Source organism: Pseudopipra pipra, chromosome 11, assembly GCF_036250125.1.
Source record: "Pseudopipra pipra isolate bDixPip1 chromosome 11, bDixPip1.hap1, whole genome shotgun sequence".
Lineage (NCBI taxonomy): Eukaryota > Metazoa > Chordata > Aves > Passeriformes > Pipridae > Pseudopipra > Pseudopipra pipra.
In genome coordinates, this window is record NC_087559.1 from 10218916 (window position 1) to 10235167 (window position 16252).

General features: G+C 42.7%; 1 protein-coding gene across 13 annotated transcripts in view; it reads right to left on the bottom strand.

The window, feature by feature from the left end:
• Positions 1–16252, bottom strand: part of SLC6A6 (solute carrier family 6 member 6) — a 93504-nt gene that overhangs the window by 20640 nt on the left and 56612 nt on the right. For all 13 annotated transcript variants that reach the window (XM_064667475.1, XM_064667474.1, XM_064667470.1 and 10 more), the window contains 5 exons: positions 12725–12964; positions 12038–12172; positions 9939–10173; positions 3979–4111; positions 510–644 (listed from right to left, as the gene is read on the bottom strand). In XM_064667475.1, the coding sequence (XP_064523545.1) occupies positions 510–644; positions 3979–4111; positions 9939–10173; positions 12038–12172; positions 12725–12953 (867 nt within the window). In that variant the 5' untranslated portion in view covers positions 12954–12964. The remainder of the gene's footprint in view (positions 1–509; positions 645–3978; positions 4112–9938; positions 10174–12037; positions 12173–12724; positions 12965–16252) is intronic.

Here is a 16252-nt window from a genome sequence, read left to right on the forward strand (position 1 = left end):
CTCAGAAAGCATTTTCTTCACCTTTCCATGGGTTTTTATTCTTCTATAATTCCATCCACCTCTCTCCCAATCTCCTCCTATTGAGCAGTGGGAGGTAAGTGACACTGGTACTCACAGTTGTCGCTTGTTGTTCCATCTGTGAAGTTCATGTGTCTCTCCTTTGAAACTAAAGACTATCCTCATTAAAAAAATGCATCTCCCTTACCTTACCAACAAGAAAGCTGAGATTGTATAACGGGACAGAGTCTACAGCCTCAGAGTCCTTTGACACAAAAAAAATACACACGCATACACACACATACATACACATGGAAAGATGCATTAACACATTTAACAGTGACCTTCTCAAGCAGATCTCTGGAAAATATAACCCAGCATTAGTGTTCATGCTATATTTGGACCTCTAAAGACCATGGAAAAAAGTCTATTGCCATTACATCACCACCGTCACCCTCCACCATCCCCCTTTGCGTAGGAAATTGTCCCGCTCCCTGCTCCTGGTTCTGTACCTGTGGGTCAGCTAACCGTGAGATATCAGGGTAAAGATAAAACTTGATGCCTTCTGCAGCTCCAGGCAGGGTCACGCCACGGATGAGTAGAACAAGGAGCATGATGAATGGGAAGGTGGCAGTGATGTACACTACCTGGAAATAAAAAAAAAGAAAAAAACCCCGAAAGTATGGTTAGCCTGGGGCAGCCAAAGCTACACCTCCAAAACCAAGAGAGCTCTAATGAGGAAAATTCAAAGCCCCCTCATATCTAAAAAGGACCCAACCTGAGTTTCTGCATGTACTTTTAATGTTTTTTACCACTTTACTGCCTTAGGCCTAAAGGCAACACATGAACACCTCCAGAGCCCCCCAGTCAGTGGTCATGTCACTCAGGCAGAGGACAAGCACGATTTTATACAACTCATGACTTTTGTTCAAATTCTGCCTTTGCCCTGTTTGTTCTCCTCACATGACAAGTGCACCTCTGCCAGGGAAGTGGTTTCCTCACTGAGGGTGCCTGAAACATTACCTCATTCTTTATTGGAACTTTAAAACTTACAAACCGCAACCTGTTTCGCAAGCTCTGCTGCTACCTCTGACCTTGCTGTGTGGCCCCACTACTGCTCCTACAGGCAACTTCACCAGAGATTAAGGTAATTTAGTCCATGCTCCCATGTCTCCCTTCCCATCATCTTGAACACAAGAGGCCCTTCAGGTTGGCATCAGCCTCAACAGCAGTAATTTCCAGTCCCATAACTTCATCTTGCCCTTGCTGCCTATTCAGCAACATCATTATTGGAAACTAAGGCTCTATTCATCCAGTTTGAGAATATGTCTTCATTATCTTTAACCTCTATTCCCACTCTCTTTGAATAACAGCCTACTTCTTCTCTTCTTGTTATCTCCTCATTCATTTGATGAAAGAGCCCTTTGCTTTCATCTGCAGCACGAGGGTTAATTGAGCTTGCATTTGGACAGTTCTATCTTTAGACCCACAATTTTTGACCTCTAACATTTTGCTTTCTTTGCTCATCAGTGCTTTCTCTCATTTTTTATATAACCACTGTGTTACAGTCAAGAATCACTACTGTCCAAGAAAGGACATTTTTCTTGGAGTCAAGATGATTCCCCCAGGTAATTACAGTTTGCTGCCACGAGTTAGAATGCATTTTTGTTTTCCAGAATTTGCTTAACTACTGCAAAGCTCCCAAGATGCTCCATTTTTCTTCTTAAGTGTGTCCTCTGAGAATAACAAGGAGAACTCAAAGCCTGCATTGCCATAATAATTCACAGAGCTGGACTGATTTCATAGAATGAAAGGAAATCTTTTCATACATGTCCTTTTTAATTCTATCCCTGAATTTTCTGTATATTTTCCACTGACAAATAATATGCATTACACATTAGCCTAGTTTCACTGAAACCAGAAGATAAAAAGGGGGATTTCTGCACTTTCTGATTTTTTCTAACATAAATCAGGCCTATGAAAAGTCAAAGTTTTCTTCCAAAAATATATGCCTTGACATATTTTCAGGAACGGAGTAAACAACACTCACAGAGAGGCCTTTGCATTGTGGGTAGAGATTCTCTTGCAATGCCACAGGAATTTTTAAGATCAAGCACTTTATCCAAAGCATAAGCACAACTATTATTTTTCACTATGATTTCATGTTTACTTGTCCAATCCCCCTGCCCTGCTCTCCAAAGAGCCATTAACACACTGGAAAGCAGGGAAGTGCTATAAACAACCATCTACTAAAGTAAACTTGACTTCTCAAATAATTCAAGTCCTCCATTAGAATTTACAGTTTACTTTTGTTTGACCCCAAAGTTAATGGAGTCAACCAGAGACTTTCCAATGGTTTTGTTGGGCTTTGGCTCCACACTCGCACGAGCTCAGACGCCACGGAGAGTGGGGAGTGAATTCCTACCAACGGCAGTTTGTTTTAGAAAAGAGACCATTTCGCAGGATTTCCAGAGAACACAGATTTTTATATAACTGATTTTAACAGACCTTTTTTCAACCTGTTATCCTCACAGGGACTGGAAATAGTGTACCATAGGGAGCGTGGGATGTCTCTCTGTGCTACCGTAACCTTTACTGAGCAGACACCAGGCTTGCCAAAGGTGCTAAAGAAATGTGTGCTTCCACTTGGCTGCTGTGGGACGTTTACTGCATTCACCTTTACTATAAAACTTACACAATCACCTCGTGGGGTCACATCAATCAGAGGGAACAGAGAAGCAAACGTTTTTTCCAACGTGTGCTTTAGAGGCGTGGAAGCTGTTTTTTGGGGCAAAGGTGGCAGGAATCCAGGGTAAGGCACTAGCCTTTTAAGAAGGCTTCAGGATAAAAATCACAGAAAGCAAGACAGATACTACAGTAAAGCAAGAAGTTTAATTAACAGTGGAACTGATAAGATCTGGTTTCCGATGGAGTTTTGTCTCCTGGTTGATTTTGCAGTATGCAACAAGCTAAAACTCTTACACGAGGCTCTTTTTGCAGTTGGGGCACTTGCAATTTATCCTCCTGACTTCTCTAGGGACTGGTAAAAGATAAATTCACATTGTGTCCTTTTTCTCAGGAAGGGCACTAATGGGGTCAACTCCCTTCCACCTAGCTAAAAAGAAACATGGGGGAACTTGGTATCTTGAGATCCCTCTCCCTCTGTCAGACTTATCTGAACACTGCCTCAAGCAACAGGTTTGAAAGCTAAGAATCACACAAACACAACGGCTTCAAAAGCCTTTTCTCACGAAAATAGGTATAAAACCACTACTGAACGCAAGGGGCAATAACATCATGCTTCATGCTAAGTGACTGGCCAAGGTCTGCTGCAATTTGTTTCTTCAACAGGAGCGGGATGAGGTTCAGGAATGATGTAACTGTTATCCTTTAAGGAAAACATGATTCTGAAGAGCATGCGATGGGACTAAAGCCACAGGCTATCGAGGATCTCTGTTAATGATGGTGCTTCTAAAGGAGTACCTAAGTTTAGTCTTCTGCGTCTACACACAGCTCTTCCATAAGCGAGCGGCATTTCAAAAATGCCATGCATCCAACAGCTTCCACTGACTTAGAACACCCCTACCACAGCTATGTTAACATCCCTCCCCCTGCACTGAGAATGAACTTGACTGGTGTGAGAACACAGACAGGCCAAGCAGCCTCCACCACAAGCCTAAGACCTTCCATGCTCATGGCATGCATCAGTGGGACACTTTGTCCTGTGAGAGGCAAAGTGGTACTCAAACCACATTTGTATCTGCCTCTTGATGCCATTTCAGTAATGGCTACTTGACTCACAGGCATTTTGGGCACTAGTAACGACTTTCAGATTGAAAGTTGAATCTGAATTTCCCTCTTATTCAGTACAAAAATACATATTTTTCCAGGAAATGGTGAATATCTTCAAGAACAGCATTACTTAGTATTCCTAACATCTGCTAACTGCAATGATTATAGAAAGGGTAAAAGAGGACTTACTTTCCCAGTGGATTTGACTCCTTTCCAAATGCAGAAGAAACATATCACCCAGACTAGGAGGAGACACAGTGCTAGATCCCACTTGATAACACCAATATCTTCAATTCCCGAGGACAAGCTCAGTACATTCCGCCTGAAAGGAAACAAAACAAGAGAGAGATGCAGGGGCTCAGCTTATGCAGACTCTGGTTGTGCTGGCTGAGAGCACAGGAGGGTGTGCAGGGCAGCCGATGCGCAGGCAGATCTCTGACCTTGGAACACTGCTTGCTAAGTCAGTGTGGCTTATGTGAGAAAAGCTGTGCTTTGCAACCCTACATCTCCCCTATGCCTGTGGGACTCTTTTGTTCAATATATTCCACAATGTTTTAAAATTTAAGCTCTTTTTAGCAGCCTTTGACCACCTCAATATGAGATAAGAAAGTATTTGCTTCCTTGACGGTCCAAGACCACCTCAGCCCAGTGTTGCAACTCACCCCAGCCCTGAAGCCACCCAGCAGCAGCACACACCATGTCTCCATCATGGACACTTGCAGCTGGCCTGTAGCCTCATGTTTCTCCTCCTTTTCAGTTCATTAGCAAGGCTGCCACAAGGAGGACAGGAAGAAGCAGTGCAGGGAACACTCCCGCCCCGCAGCTTTGCAGGGTGAAGGCTGGAGCCATTATCTATCCTCCCCTTGGGCCCCCCCCCCCAAACACTGCCTGGGCGCCACCACCTGCCCTCAGCACCCCCGACACAGGGTCTTGTTTAGCTACCACTAAATATTTGGGAAACTTTATTCTGTCACTTAGCTTAATAAATAAAAAGAAATTCCTAAGCTGTGTCTTAAGGGAACAACATCCGACCATCAAAATACTCTGGTCCTGAGGGGGAACACCCAGTTAGGCTTCTCTCTTCTGGAAATTGCCATGGCTTTTCATTAAATAGTGATTTAAAACTGTTTTTTTTAAACTTGTTCTCACACACTGGACAGACATTGTTGTACTAACACTTGCTTCATTTGTCAAATACATAAGAAAGAACAAACTGTTTCTTACTGTTCATTGAGCTAAAACTCCTTTGCAAATGAACCTTCTAAACTCTGAAGAATTTCTGCAAGGTGTTTTTCAGTCAAGGAGTAGTTTGACCTCAATTACAAGAAAAATGCTTTGCCCCAAGACTACAGAAGTGAATTTGCTACCTAAGAAATTGTTAATTTAGTTTTATTTTCAGGCAGCTAAAAAAATCAGGCACTTTCCTTCACCATTGTCATGGAGAGCAGAGCCCAGAACAGTCCAGCTGCTGCACCAGGGTCAGGCCCATGTGTGGCGTGCACAGCTTTGCGTGTGGATCCAGTACAAGACAAACCACTGTGGTTTGGTTTTCCTCTGAATTAAATTTTTTTTTTTTTTTGCTATTACCATGGAAATAATAGTAAATGAAGTCACCAATGGAAAATTTGCAATTAGTTTTTGGAAAAGCCCTGGATCGACCAGTTTAATGGGACTCAAACCCTCACCCATCTGTTTTTGCATCTCTGTTTGCCAAACTCACTTGGATTACCTGTGACTGCGTTCTCACACCAAATGCATTATTCTCTCTGAACGTATGTGTATTTTGTTATGGAAAAGGACTAATGGCACCAGACAGGGTAAGTCTGCCCTAATCAGCACAGCTATTCAACAGTTATGAGAAACCCCTTGGTAATGAATATTTGGCATAAAGTTGCAGTCCTGCTTCACCTGAACCTAAAGAAACAAAGGAAAAACCCGCTGTGCGTATATAAAAGAAGAAAATACATTTATAAGATGACAAAGTTCAGCTGCAATCTTCTGTAGCTATTTTAAAAATAAATGGCAATTTTCCAATGGAAGTGGCAGTTCATATTAAAAAGGCAACCTATAGAGCTGAGTCTCGGGAAACTGCGAATAATTAACTGCAAATGCCTTTTGGAATAGGGAGCCCTACTAATGCATTCAGTTAAGACTTCTTTGCTTTTTATTAGGGAACTAAAAGCAAGTGGTCATTCTCTCCTAGAGTTTGCTCCAGGAATTCTTTCAAGATTTTTTGGAGGGCACCCCAGTGGGTTACTGAGAGCCAGATATCTTACTTTTCTATGGTGAGGCAGCAAGCACCCTAAGTGATGTGCTGGCGTTCTCTGTCCAGGGTAATCCCATCTCACAAAGACCAAACACCTCAAGGAATTCGCTCAGAATTACCAGGGGAGCCTCAGCATGAGTTCTAAGCCAACGTATTTTCACAGAAGGAGAACTCAACCCGGTTTTGTGATACCCTGTAAATTCAAGCTCAGGATGGAGCACGAGCTGGGCTGTGCTGATACCTCTTTAGTTTTGTTATATAACCCACTGCTGCTGAGATTCAGCCAAGTCCACTCAACTACCTTCACACCATTTACGCATAGAGTTGTTATTAATTCTAATTTATAGTCCTGATGCTGTCATTAACTGTCACTCATATATAATCAATGGGACAACAGGCTGGGGCTGAGTTTGTTGTAAACATGAGCTCTTGACCCTTGTTCATACACTAATATGCTCTACTGGTGTGCAATATGGAAACGTAATAGGAGCTGTAACTGGCTCTAGAATATAAACAAAAACAAAATGAAGAGAGTTATGCAACCCTTGAAGGATATTCCAGCTCGTTAATCAAGTGAATGCAGACAGGACCTTTCGAACCAGGAAAGGTGAAGCACTCTTTCACATTGGATGGACAAGAATAATTAACCCTGAAGTAGTTGTAGAGAAGACTATTAAAAGGAGAAAATGAAACAATTTTTAAAACTCTCAAGTTTGCCCTCAAAGGCAGAGACAGCTGCTCTAGATTTTGTTTAGTTTTTTTGTGTTGCTCCTTTTAAGATTACATGCCGTTAGCATGTGATGGGCTTTCTTGGGATTTGGACGAATAAAGTCTGCTGATTACCAAATATTTATAAACACTTGGCCAGCACCAGACAATCAGAGGTTTTGTTCAACTATAATTACCCCATTACACTTATCCCTTATGTATTAATATGTGTGTAAGCCCTTAAGGTTTTGGACTTTAAAATAAAATCTTCAGAAATAAACCTGAAGCATGTGATACCAAGAGGTAAGTCTCCTAATATAAAGCCTGATTTGCTTAACCCCCTTTTATTGCTGCTCAAGCAAGCATGTGATTTGCACAGAACATTAATTTAAACGAACTGAAATGTCAGGCTGTACTATACATCCAGCCAGGCTGAGAAGTTCAACATGAAGAGGTTAATGCATCAATGCGGTCAATTATATCCTGGCAGCATTAGTTTTACAAAGCAATACTGATGAGGACACTATATAAATGTCCCACAATAAAAATGGCATTGGGTTTCAGAAACCAAATACTCACAAACCCCTGAATTAAACTGAAATTAATCGTGCCACAAAGCAGATGGATATCTTCAGTTAAAGACTAATTATTTACCTGTCCTTTCGATGTGGGTAGCTGGCTGATAGCCAGCATTGTCTATGATGGCAAGCGACCTGAAAGTTCTTAAAATTATTTTTAATTTCAGAACTATAAAGAATAGTAGCATGGCTGGGAAAAAAATGGGGATATTAAATGCTTACACCATGTAAAAGCTATGCTACTTCGATTACAACAGTGCTGCGTGATCTCTGCCCTTACTTTAAGACACCAATAGTTATTTATGCAGAGAGAACAGCTATTTTTAATACTTCTCCAAGTGCCATGACTGCTGAAGGCAGCTCACTCTGTTAAAGACAGTTTTGCCCATGGTGAAACAGTGAGTTATGGGCAGTATGTCTGTACTAGCAGGATTATGGAGCCAAACTCCTCCCTAGTGTGACTCCAGGGAAGAGTTCAGCTCACAATGTTTAAAATTGTTATTTGAGGACACAAGTTAAAGTGGCTGCAAAGTGCAAAGAGAGTACGAATCACTGAGCAACCTTCGCTCCAACTGTGCTACAGACACAGTGAGGGCACGATGGAGGAAAGGGAAGTGCTGTGAGGATCAAGGATTCGTCATCCAAATCAAAGTCAGGCACCTCCAACCTGACTACATCAGGCTGTGGATACAGGAGGATTTTGTTCAGCTTGCAGAGGAGTTTTCCAAAAACAACCTTTCTAATGAGACTTTCTCTTAGAGGAAAGTTAACTAAAAGCTCCGCCTCTAACATGCTCCCCTGTGGGGACATTGTTTCTCCAGCCCATGGAGAGGTTGCCTTGCCATAACACCCTTCATTGCATACCCGCGGTGTTGTTACCCACGGAGAGTTCTGGTGTTCCTCTGGAGCCCTCACTCTTTCTTTTACAATCCCCTTCCCCACTCCCAGCCCTATTCCTTTCTGCTATGGCATCTTCAGTCTCCCGAAGTGAACATGTGGCCCCAGGGAGACAACTCAGCCTGCAAATCTGTGCATTCCATGAAAAGAAACTTTTCAGAGTAGCAGGACAATCCTGTGGTCACTTCAGGAGGCTGCCAAGCTCGTGGCTGCCCCCAGGTACAAGAGAACCTGTTGGCAAAATTACTGCACAAAACTAATGATGATGAATGCAGTGCTTTGGACGTCCTGGGGGAGCAATTATTTCAGGAGCAATGCTGTGGATCTCTGCTTCCCCTGGAGACCTTGAGGAGACCTTTGAACATCCTACCAAGCCAGCCAGTCATTTGGATTCAAGGTCTTCAGTCCCCCAAAGACATTGTGGGAGTGTCCAACAGAGTAAGAGTTGCTTTCTCTTCTACTGCAACTTGCCTCTAAGTTCCCCTAAAATACCCACAGGTACCATTTACTAAACATTTTCCGACTTTCTCCATATTTACAAGGGAGGAAGTCACCTGGGAAAAAACCTGTCCCCTAACATGGAAACAAAGTTCTCACAATAAAATTGACTGCTCTTACAGCCTGAACCCCATCCCTCACACCAGCCACCAGTGCCTTTTGACAAATTGCTGATCCAAGATCCAATCTGCCCTTTGTATTTTGACTCTTGTGTTACAAATTTTAGCACAGTTCATAAGACTATTTTTTCTAAACCTAACGCATGCCAAATATCTTCAGCATGAACACCATTCCTGCTGGGGCTTTAGCTAATGCTTATTTTTAAAAATACAGAAGTAGGTACAAGTTGATCAGGGACAAAACTGGACTTTAAACATGCTGAAAAAGCCAAGCTGGGCCAGAAACTAATTCTACTCTTAAGTAACTATATGAGCAAGCCCCCCCTCCCCCCGCAAAAATAAATTATTGCTAAGGTATTTGTAGATCATTTGGATTTAAGTTTCCCTACAGGTGTCTTCCTCTGCTGCTATGTTTTGACACTTATGTAAACACATAGACATTTGAGGTCATGCCTGTTCAGAGATCACATTATGCAATATGATTTAAAACTTGAAAAATAAAAGAGAAATGAGAATAAGAAGCTTAGGACTGATGAAATTCAGGCATCTGGCAAACCAGTCTCCTCAGAGACTGCAGAGAAAAATGATGTAATGAAGATGACCTGAGAAACCTGCAGTACAGGACAAACAACGTTCACCACCTCTGTCAGATTTATTACTGAGCTCAAAGCCTTGCTGTATTATCAGACTGAGAAGTGTTATAGTTTCACAAAGTGTACTGCAAATGCTAACAGTTGGGGAAGAGGCAACCACAAAGGTGATGATTTGTCACTGTTTCCATAGTAACTTCTGCTATCAGGGCATCTGCAGTGACTTATTTCTGTTCTCCTGCTGCACTCAGAGAATCCCAGCCAAGAAGGAAACAAGTTTTCTTCCAAACCAGAAGCTGCACTGAGCTTTTAGGGCTCCCTGTATGCTCTAGGATGAAGACAGTTACACATCTAACACCTCCCTCCACCACTCCCAGACTTAAATCCAGAGCAATTTTCCTATCTAACACTCCCCACTAGGTTTCCATAAAATCTCAGGCCCTGGTATGCCACCAAAGCTTGCCAAAGACACCACAAAGAGGGGGGTACTTACTCCCAGAACTCTGTGACAGGAGAGGTGAAGTTAGTGGCATTCAGTGATATCCAAAGTGTTTTGTTCTTCCTGAGAGTGTCTTCCACGCAGGTTGGCGTGTTCCACTTCTGGTGGCAGTGGGCCCATGGCAGGACGCTTTGGAACGACTGGAACAGGTAGTAGAGTCCCCAGGCCAGGATCACAATGTAGTACACGTTCAGAAGGGACACAATCACTATGGAAGCATAACCAATTCCTGGCGAGAAGGAGAGAGAAAAGAAAAACATGCAGACGTGGACAGCTGCTTCTTCCTAGGGCACCTTGTGGTCTCGTGGAGCTGCTGCTATTCCCACTGCATCACGGACTTGTATCCTGCTCTACCACACTCCTGATGGAAACTCAACTCAATCACACGTAAGCACTGACCCAGCACCATCTCTGTTACTCAGGGATGAGCTTCTGGCCATGTTTTGCTGATATTGAAGGGAGGTCTGCAGGATATCTACCCAATGTAACGCTAAACCAGCTATTTCAAGTTCTAATAGAAGGAATTCAAGGCATCATGCTTTGCTCATCTGGGATTTACACCACCTCACTTAGGTGCCTACGTGGGCAACCTTATTCTTGTCACACTGTCCCCCAAACAGCTTCCTTGGCAGCAGCTCAGCTGGGCAGCCCCTGCACTACTCAGTTATGTACTGGCTGGGCTCAGTCTGTGTGCAAAAAAACCCTCCAAAAACAAAGACAGTCCTTGAATGAGTTAACAAGGAAAATTTTGAAGGAATCAATGGGAAAGCCGTTGTTTCTGCCCCAATTTCACTTGTGTAAAGGAAGCATTGTATTTGTGGCTCTTAACTGGATCAATCTCTGCTTACAAAGTTCGCCACTTACAGGCAAAAAAAAAAGGATTTCCTTAAAAAACTTAGAGCAGACTCTTACAAGAACATATGAGGTTCCCTTTCACATCACTCTGACAGCTATTCCAGCACTTGGGATACCTGCCTCCTAGTTTACAGTTTAAAACCTTGTGGTAGCAGGAGTCTTTACCACCAGAGATTATTTTTATGCCAGGTGGAAACAAGCAAAGCAAGTGCTATTTATTCTGTACATTTGCATTTCCTTCAGGATATACAGCTAGTCACATTAGCTACACTTTCTCTTTATGGATGCCTGGGAGATTGCTATTTAAATAAGGAATATTCCCTCCTCTTAAAAAAAAAAAAAGGCTTCATAACAGTGGGAGGAGGAGGAATAAAATTAAGCTAAAGAAGCACAATTACATCAGCTTCAGCAGTGTTCTGACTACTAGGTGGGAGTGTGAGCCCCAGAGAAAACCTCCACTTCTGCCTGGGGTGAAATAAGGGGAGAGAGATGCCTGGAACAGCAACAGTGGCAGAACTAGAGACACACCAGTGCCCACTCTTTCCAAACGGGATTTGAACAGTGCCACATGTTTAGTATAGTTACTCCAAAGGATTCTGCCTGTGCTGTCCGACTGCAAAGGGCAATCTACACATAAGATAGGCATCCTTGCTCATTTTTCTAATCTGTCTTTCATTTTTCATTCTAGTTTACTTCCAGAGCAGCCTCTGTATTGTTCCCGTGAGTGGTGAGTCAGGCAAAGGCCCTTCAGTAACAACATTCCTGTTTGCCAGGAGCTGCTCAGTTATGACTAAAGTCCTTTTCCAAAAATGCAGTCCAGGTTTTGGCTGCATCAGTAGCAGAGGGATGATGTCAATGATCAGCTTTCATATGGCAGGGGGATTTTGATTTCCAGACCAAAATAACATTTCAAAGACGGTTTCATTAATGCCATCCAGCTTTCCAAGGCAACACTTTCTCTGACACCTGTAAACAAAATGTGCAATTGCCTTTAAAAGGCATAATATGCAATTTCTTTCTTGCTTACTGGCAGTTCTGCCAGTTAACAACATGATAGCATCAAAATCAATATCTCACTTTGTCCTTCAGACTCTCTGACTTCTACCTTTCCAGGAACCAATATCATACCCTAAATTACAAGAGCAAATAGCTGAATTAATGGACAGGAGGGGAATGGTGTAGTTACATATGGTCCACAGAGGTTCTTTAAGCAGCAAAGCACAATAAGATGTACTAACCAGTGAAAATAGGGCAGATCTTTTCCCAGCATGTAATTCCACCTTCAGAGGTATACTGTCCTAGCACCACCTCCAGGAAAAACACAGGAAGACCTCCCCCAAACAGGAAAATGAAATAAGGTATAAGAAATGCACCTGTTGAGAAAATACAATAGCACAAAGTTGAGATGAAGTGAGTGAACTTAGAGAAGGTCATCTAAAAAGTGGGAACAGGCATATATAAACAAAGAAACATACTTGATACTTTAATACCATTATACAATAATTTTATTCTGGGGTATTTTTGCTCATATTCTCTGCAAAAAGAATGGGTATTTGGTGGAAAGGGCATTTTCTTACCTCTTTAAAGTGAAAATCTGCAATAACAATGCCAGATTGTTAGGCACCAAACAGTTTCACGTGGCTCAGAATGCTCTTACTCTGAAATCCCCTGGTCTGAAATCCTACTGGTCTATATTGATAGCCTATCTTTTGGTTAAAACTCAGACTCAGTTGCAGCAGAAAAGGTTCATTAGTACAACATTTTAAATTGCTGTTGTTTTTCCCTAATGAAGTTTTAATAAAAACTATCAAGTAATAAAACAATCTCTCCTGAAGACAGAAACCAGGTAAAACTGGATGAAGGCACAGAAAAACAGCAAGCACAAGGCAGACAGATTGATTCCTGAGAACAAAATAAATACTCACCTCCGCCATTTTTGTAGCAGAGATACGGAAACCGCCAGACATTGCCTAAACCAATAAATCCACCTGCCACGGACAGCAGAAAGTCAATCTTGCTCGCCCACTTCTCCCGCTGGGGCGGCTTCCCTTCTGCCTCATCCTCAGGCCGTGTCCCCGGGCTCTTGCCGGGGGAAGGTTTGAGGATGTCCTTGTGGAAATCTTTCAAGCACTGAAGCTTTTCCTTTGTTGCCATATTTCTGCTTTCTACACAGAAAAAGAAGAAAAAAAAAAGGGGTGTGTGTTTATTAAACAGTCTTTTCCAGCAGAGCTCTCTTAACACTGTGAGAACTGTTTAGACAAACTCATTCAAAAAAAACCCAGTGTTGTTTATCAAGCTGATGTAGGAAAATACATCTGATGCCTTCACTGACCAGGAGAGACAAACCATCCCTGAATTCTGGGGTCACCTCTTTGCTGCCAATGAAGCGCAGAGGACAGCAAAGCTTTGACACCACTTGCTGCTGCAGGGAAAAGGTGTCGCAACACTGCCCACTGCAGAAGCATCAGCAGAAAGAATTACTGAGCAAGTGTCTCATGCTACTTCCATGACCAAAGTAAGGTACAAATCACTGCATCTGATTCCTTCTCAAACATTTACATGAAATAAAGCAGAACAGTAAATCTCACCTTTCCAGATAAAACCCATTCTTCTATTTCCCAATAACACAAGCGGTCCTGTATCATTTATTGCCTGCCATTTCCATTCCCTGAAGTACTATAAAGCTTTCAGAAAACTATACATTCATAAAAACTGGAATGGAAAGCCATTTGTTCCAATAATCCTGCAGGAACTGAAGGAATCTTTGCAGTTTATTCCACTTTCATAACTGCACTGTTTTCCCTTGACATCAATAAAGGGACAAAAACAAGCCTTTATATTCAATTATTGTGTTACACACACCTATGCAACTGAATAGTTTGCCAAGGATGATGACTCCTTAGTTAATTAAAAAGTCAGTGGCATGAGTCATACGAAATCATAGCTGGATTTATAATTTATATATGTAATTTATAATCAAAATAACAGAAAGAATTATTCTAACAAGTGCCTTTTTATGCAGGATTTTCTAATGAAAAAAATTTAGGAATAACTTGTAGCTTTTATGTTAACTCAGATCTCAGACATACGAGGCCAATTCATTCCCCACATAACTCAAGTGACGTTATCTGGATCTGACCAGTTACTTTTGCATAGTGTTTTATACTGAAATTTTCACCTGAACCAGGCAAACCAGCAAGTTTATTCCAGATCACAACCATTCCCTGCTTGTACATGTCATTAGGAGTGCACAGTCATAAAAAAATTGTGCTACAGATTATCCTGTTTGATAGCTGCAAGGTCCCTCGTACCTGTGTGCTGGTTTTGATCTCTAACCTGATTTATCTTGTGGCAGTGACCTGAAGCTTGAGCTGACATTAGCTCTGCAGGAAGTTTTTAATCCAGACATGATTCTGAGATAGATATGCATCATGGTGCTCGTAAATCTTTCCATCCACCACGGAAAGTTTCAGAAGGCTGCACTGTCACAACCCACGGCAGCTCGATACTCGCCCCACTGGCATATTGGTGGCCTCTGCAAAGCAGGCAAATTGCCTATCAGGCCATGATCTATAAAGGGACTTTAATCTCCAGAATGTTAATCATTATGACTTTCTACTGGTTTTTAAACAAGGCCACTGGTGAGTGCACAGAGGTGACACGAGCATTGCAATACCTCGTGGTCAACAGCAGAGAGAGCTCACAGGAGGAGAAAGTGAATCCCAGGGAGATGGACCATCGCCACCCACTGCAGGGGGATGAGAGCAGGACACATATTCCTCTAAAATATCTCCTGTTGGTCACTGTTAGAGACATGGTATGAGATAAAGTAGTGCAGTAACTGAATAAAAATGGTAGGGCCAGCTCTATAACAGCCTTTAGTTGGGACTTAATTCACAATAGCTAACTTGAGTTGTAGTATCATGAATGGAGATTAATGAAGGTGGCTCTGAAAGGAATTCACAACAGCCTTAACCTCCCCAAGACATCTGCATCTCACTCCAAGCCCAACACAGGCACCACCCTGCATAATCCCCTGGAGTCATCTCTTGAGGGAGATAAAAAAAAGTGTACGCAACTGCTTTTCTTCAAAGAGGTACCTACAAGGTGGTTGATGTCCTGCTCTCACTGCAACAGCTACCAGGCACGGAGAAAGCACAATTCCACTTCCTTTTGCTATTTGAATCCCTGTCTTTCATCTTGGACGTCATAACCATCAGGCAACAGGCTATTCTGAGCTGAGGAATGGAGGGCATTCGGACCATCTCATGGAAGCTGTTCTTCATGGGGGTTGTTGAAACACTCATCAACAGGAGAAGAAAGTGTGTAAAAGAGAGAGTCTCACACCTAGTGTTTAGTGTATACTCTTGTTTTACAGACAACTTCTCGGTGAACTGCTGGGACAGCCCTAAACCTGCTTAACAGGGCACAGAGACATATAGATTCATAGATCTCTGTGGGATTAGGTTTGAAATAAGAGCTTAACTGCTCCCCATGTGGACTGATACTGGAAGTACTCTGAAAGAGAATAGTGAGAACACAGGCTCCCCTTATGTCAAAAAAACCTAAGGGGACCTACAGCATTAGCCACCTCAAAGATTAAAAACTCTTCAGGATTGCAATTTTTTGCAATCTACTTTTATCTTGTGACACAGAGTTCTTTATTTTTCTGCCAGCTCTAATCCTCTTGCCTGCGGATTTACTTTGACCCAGGTGTTAGTTCTACCCAGAGTCTGCAAGGCTGACCAGTCGATTGCATTCTGTAAACCCTGACTCTCCCTGGGACAAGGTGATTGCCCTGTGGTTTGTCCCAATTACTTGCACACAAAGAGTGAAATGCTGCCTTTCCAGACTCCTTCTTCGTAACCGAGTGGAACTGCATTTTAAAAAAGGGATTTGTAATTTGTCTCAAGATACCCCAAATTAATGGCTGTGCTTGAAAAACCTCATTAGTGAGCAATTAGTTTCACCTTAGCTGGAGTGTGAAGATGGATCATGATCTTTCCCTTAGCCCAAGAGCACAAACCCTCAAGGTTACGGTTGCTTTCTGGGGTGGCTGTTTCACCTTACGGGTGCCAGGAGATGGACCACCACAACTAGGGTGGAAGTCACCAGCTCTCAATAGCGGGGCACAGCACAATATCCAATGCCTGCACAAAATTAGTAACAGCCCAGTTTACTGTGTTTAGACTTGCTAAAATCCCAATTGTGTTTCGAGGGCCGGCAGCTGTGGCTGGCAGGCACGTACCGTCCACCAGTACCACAGGGACTGTCGCTAAGCGGCCACCTGGGACTGCGGTCCCAGCCCATGTCACGTTCAAGGGATGTCGGATTTATCCCCCTTTGCTGCCAACCATTGGTGTCCACCCAGCCATTCCCAATTACAGGAACTGTCTACAAAGGCTGCAAGGGTGGGGGGTACAGGCGATTCTCCTTGGTGAAGAAAAGCCAAG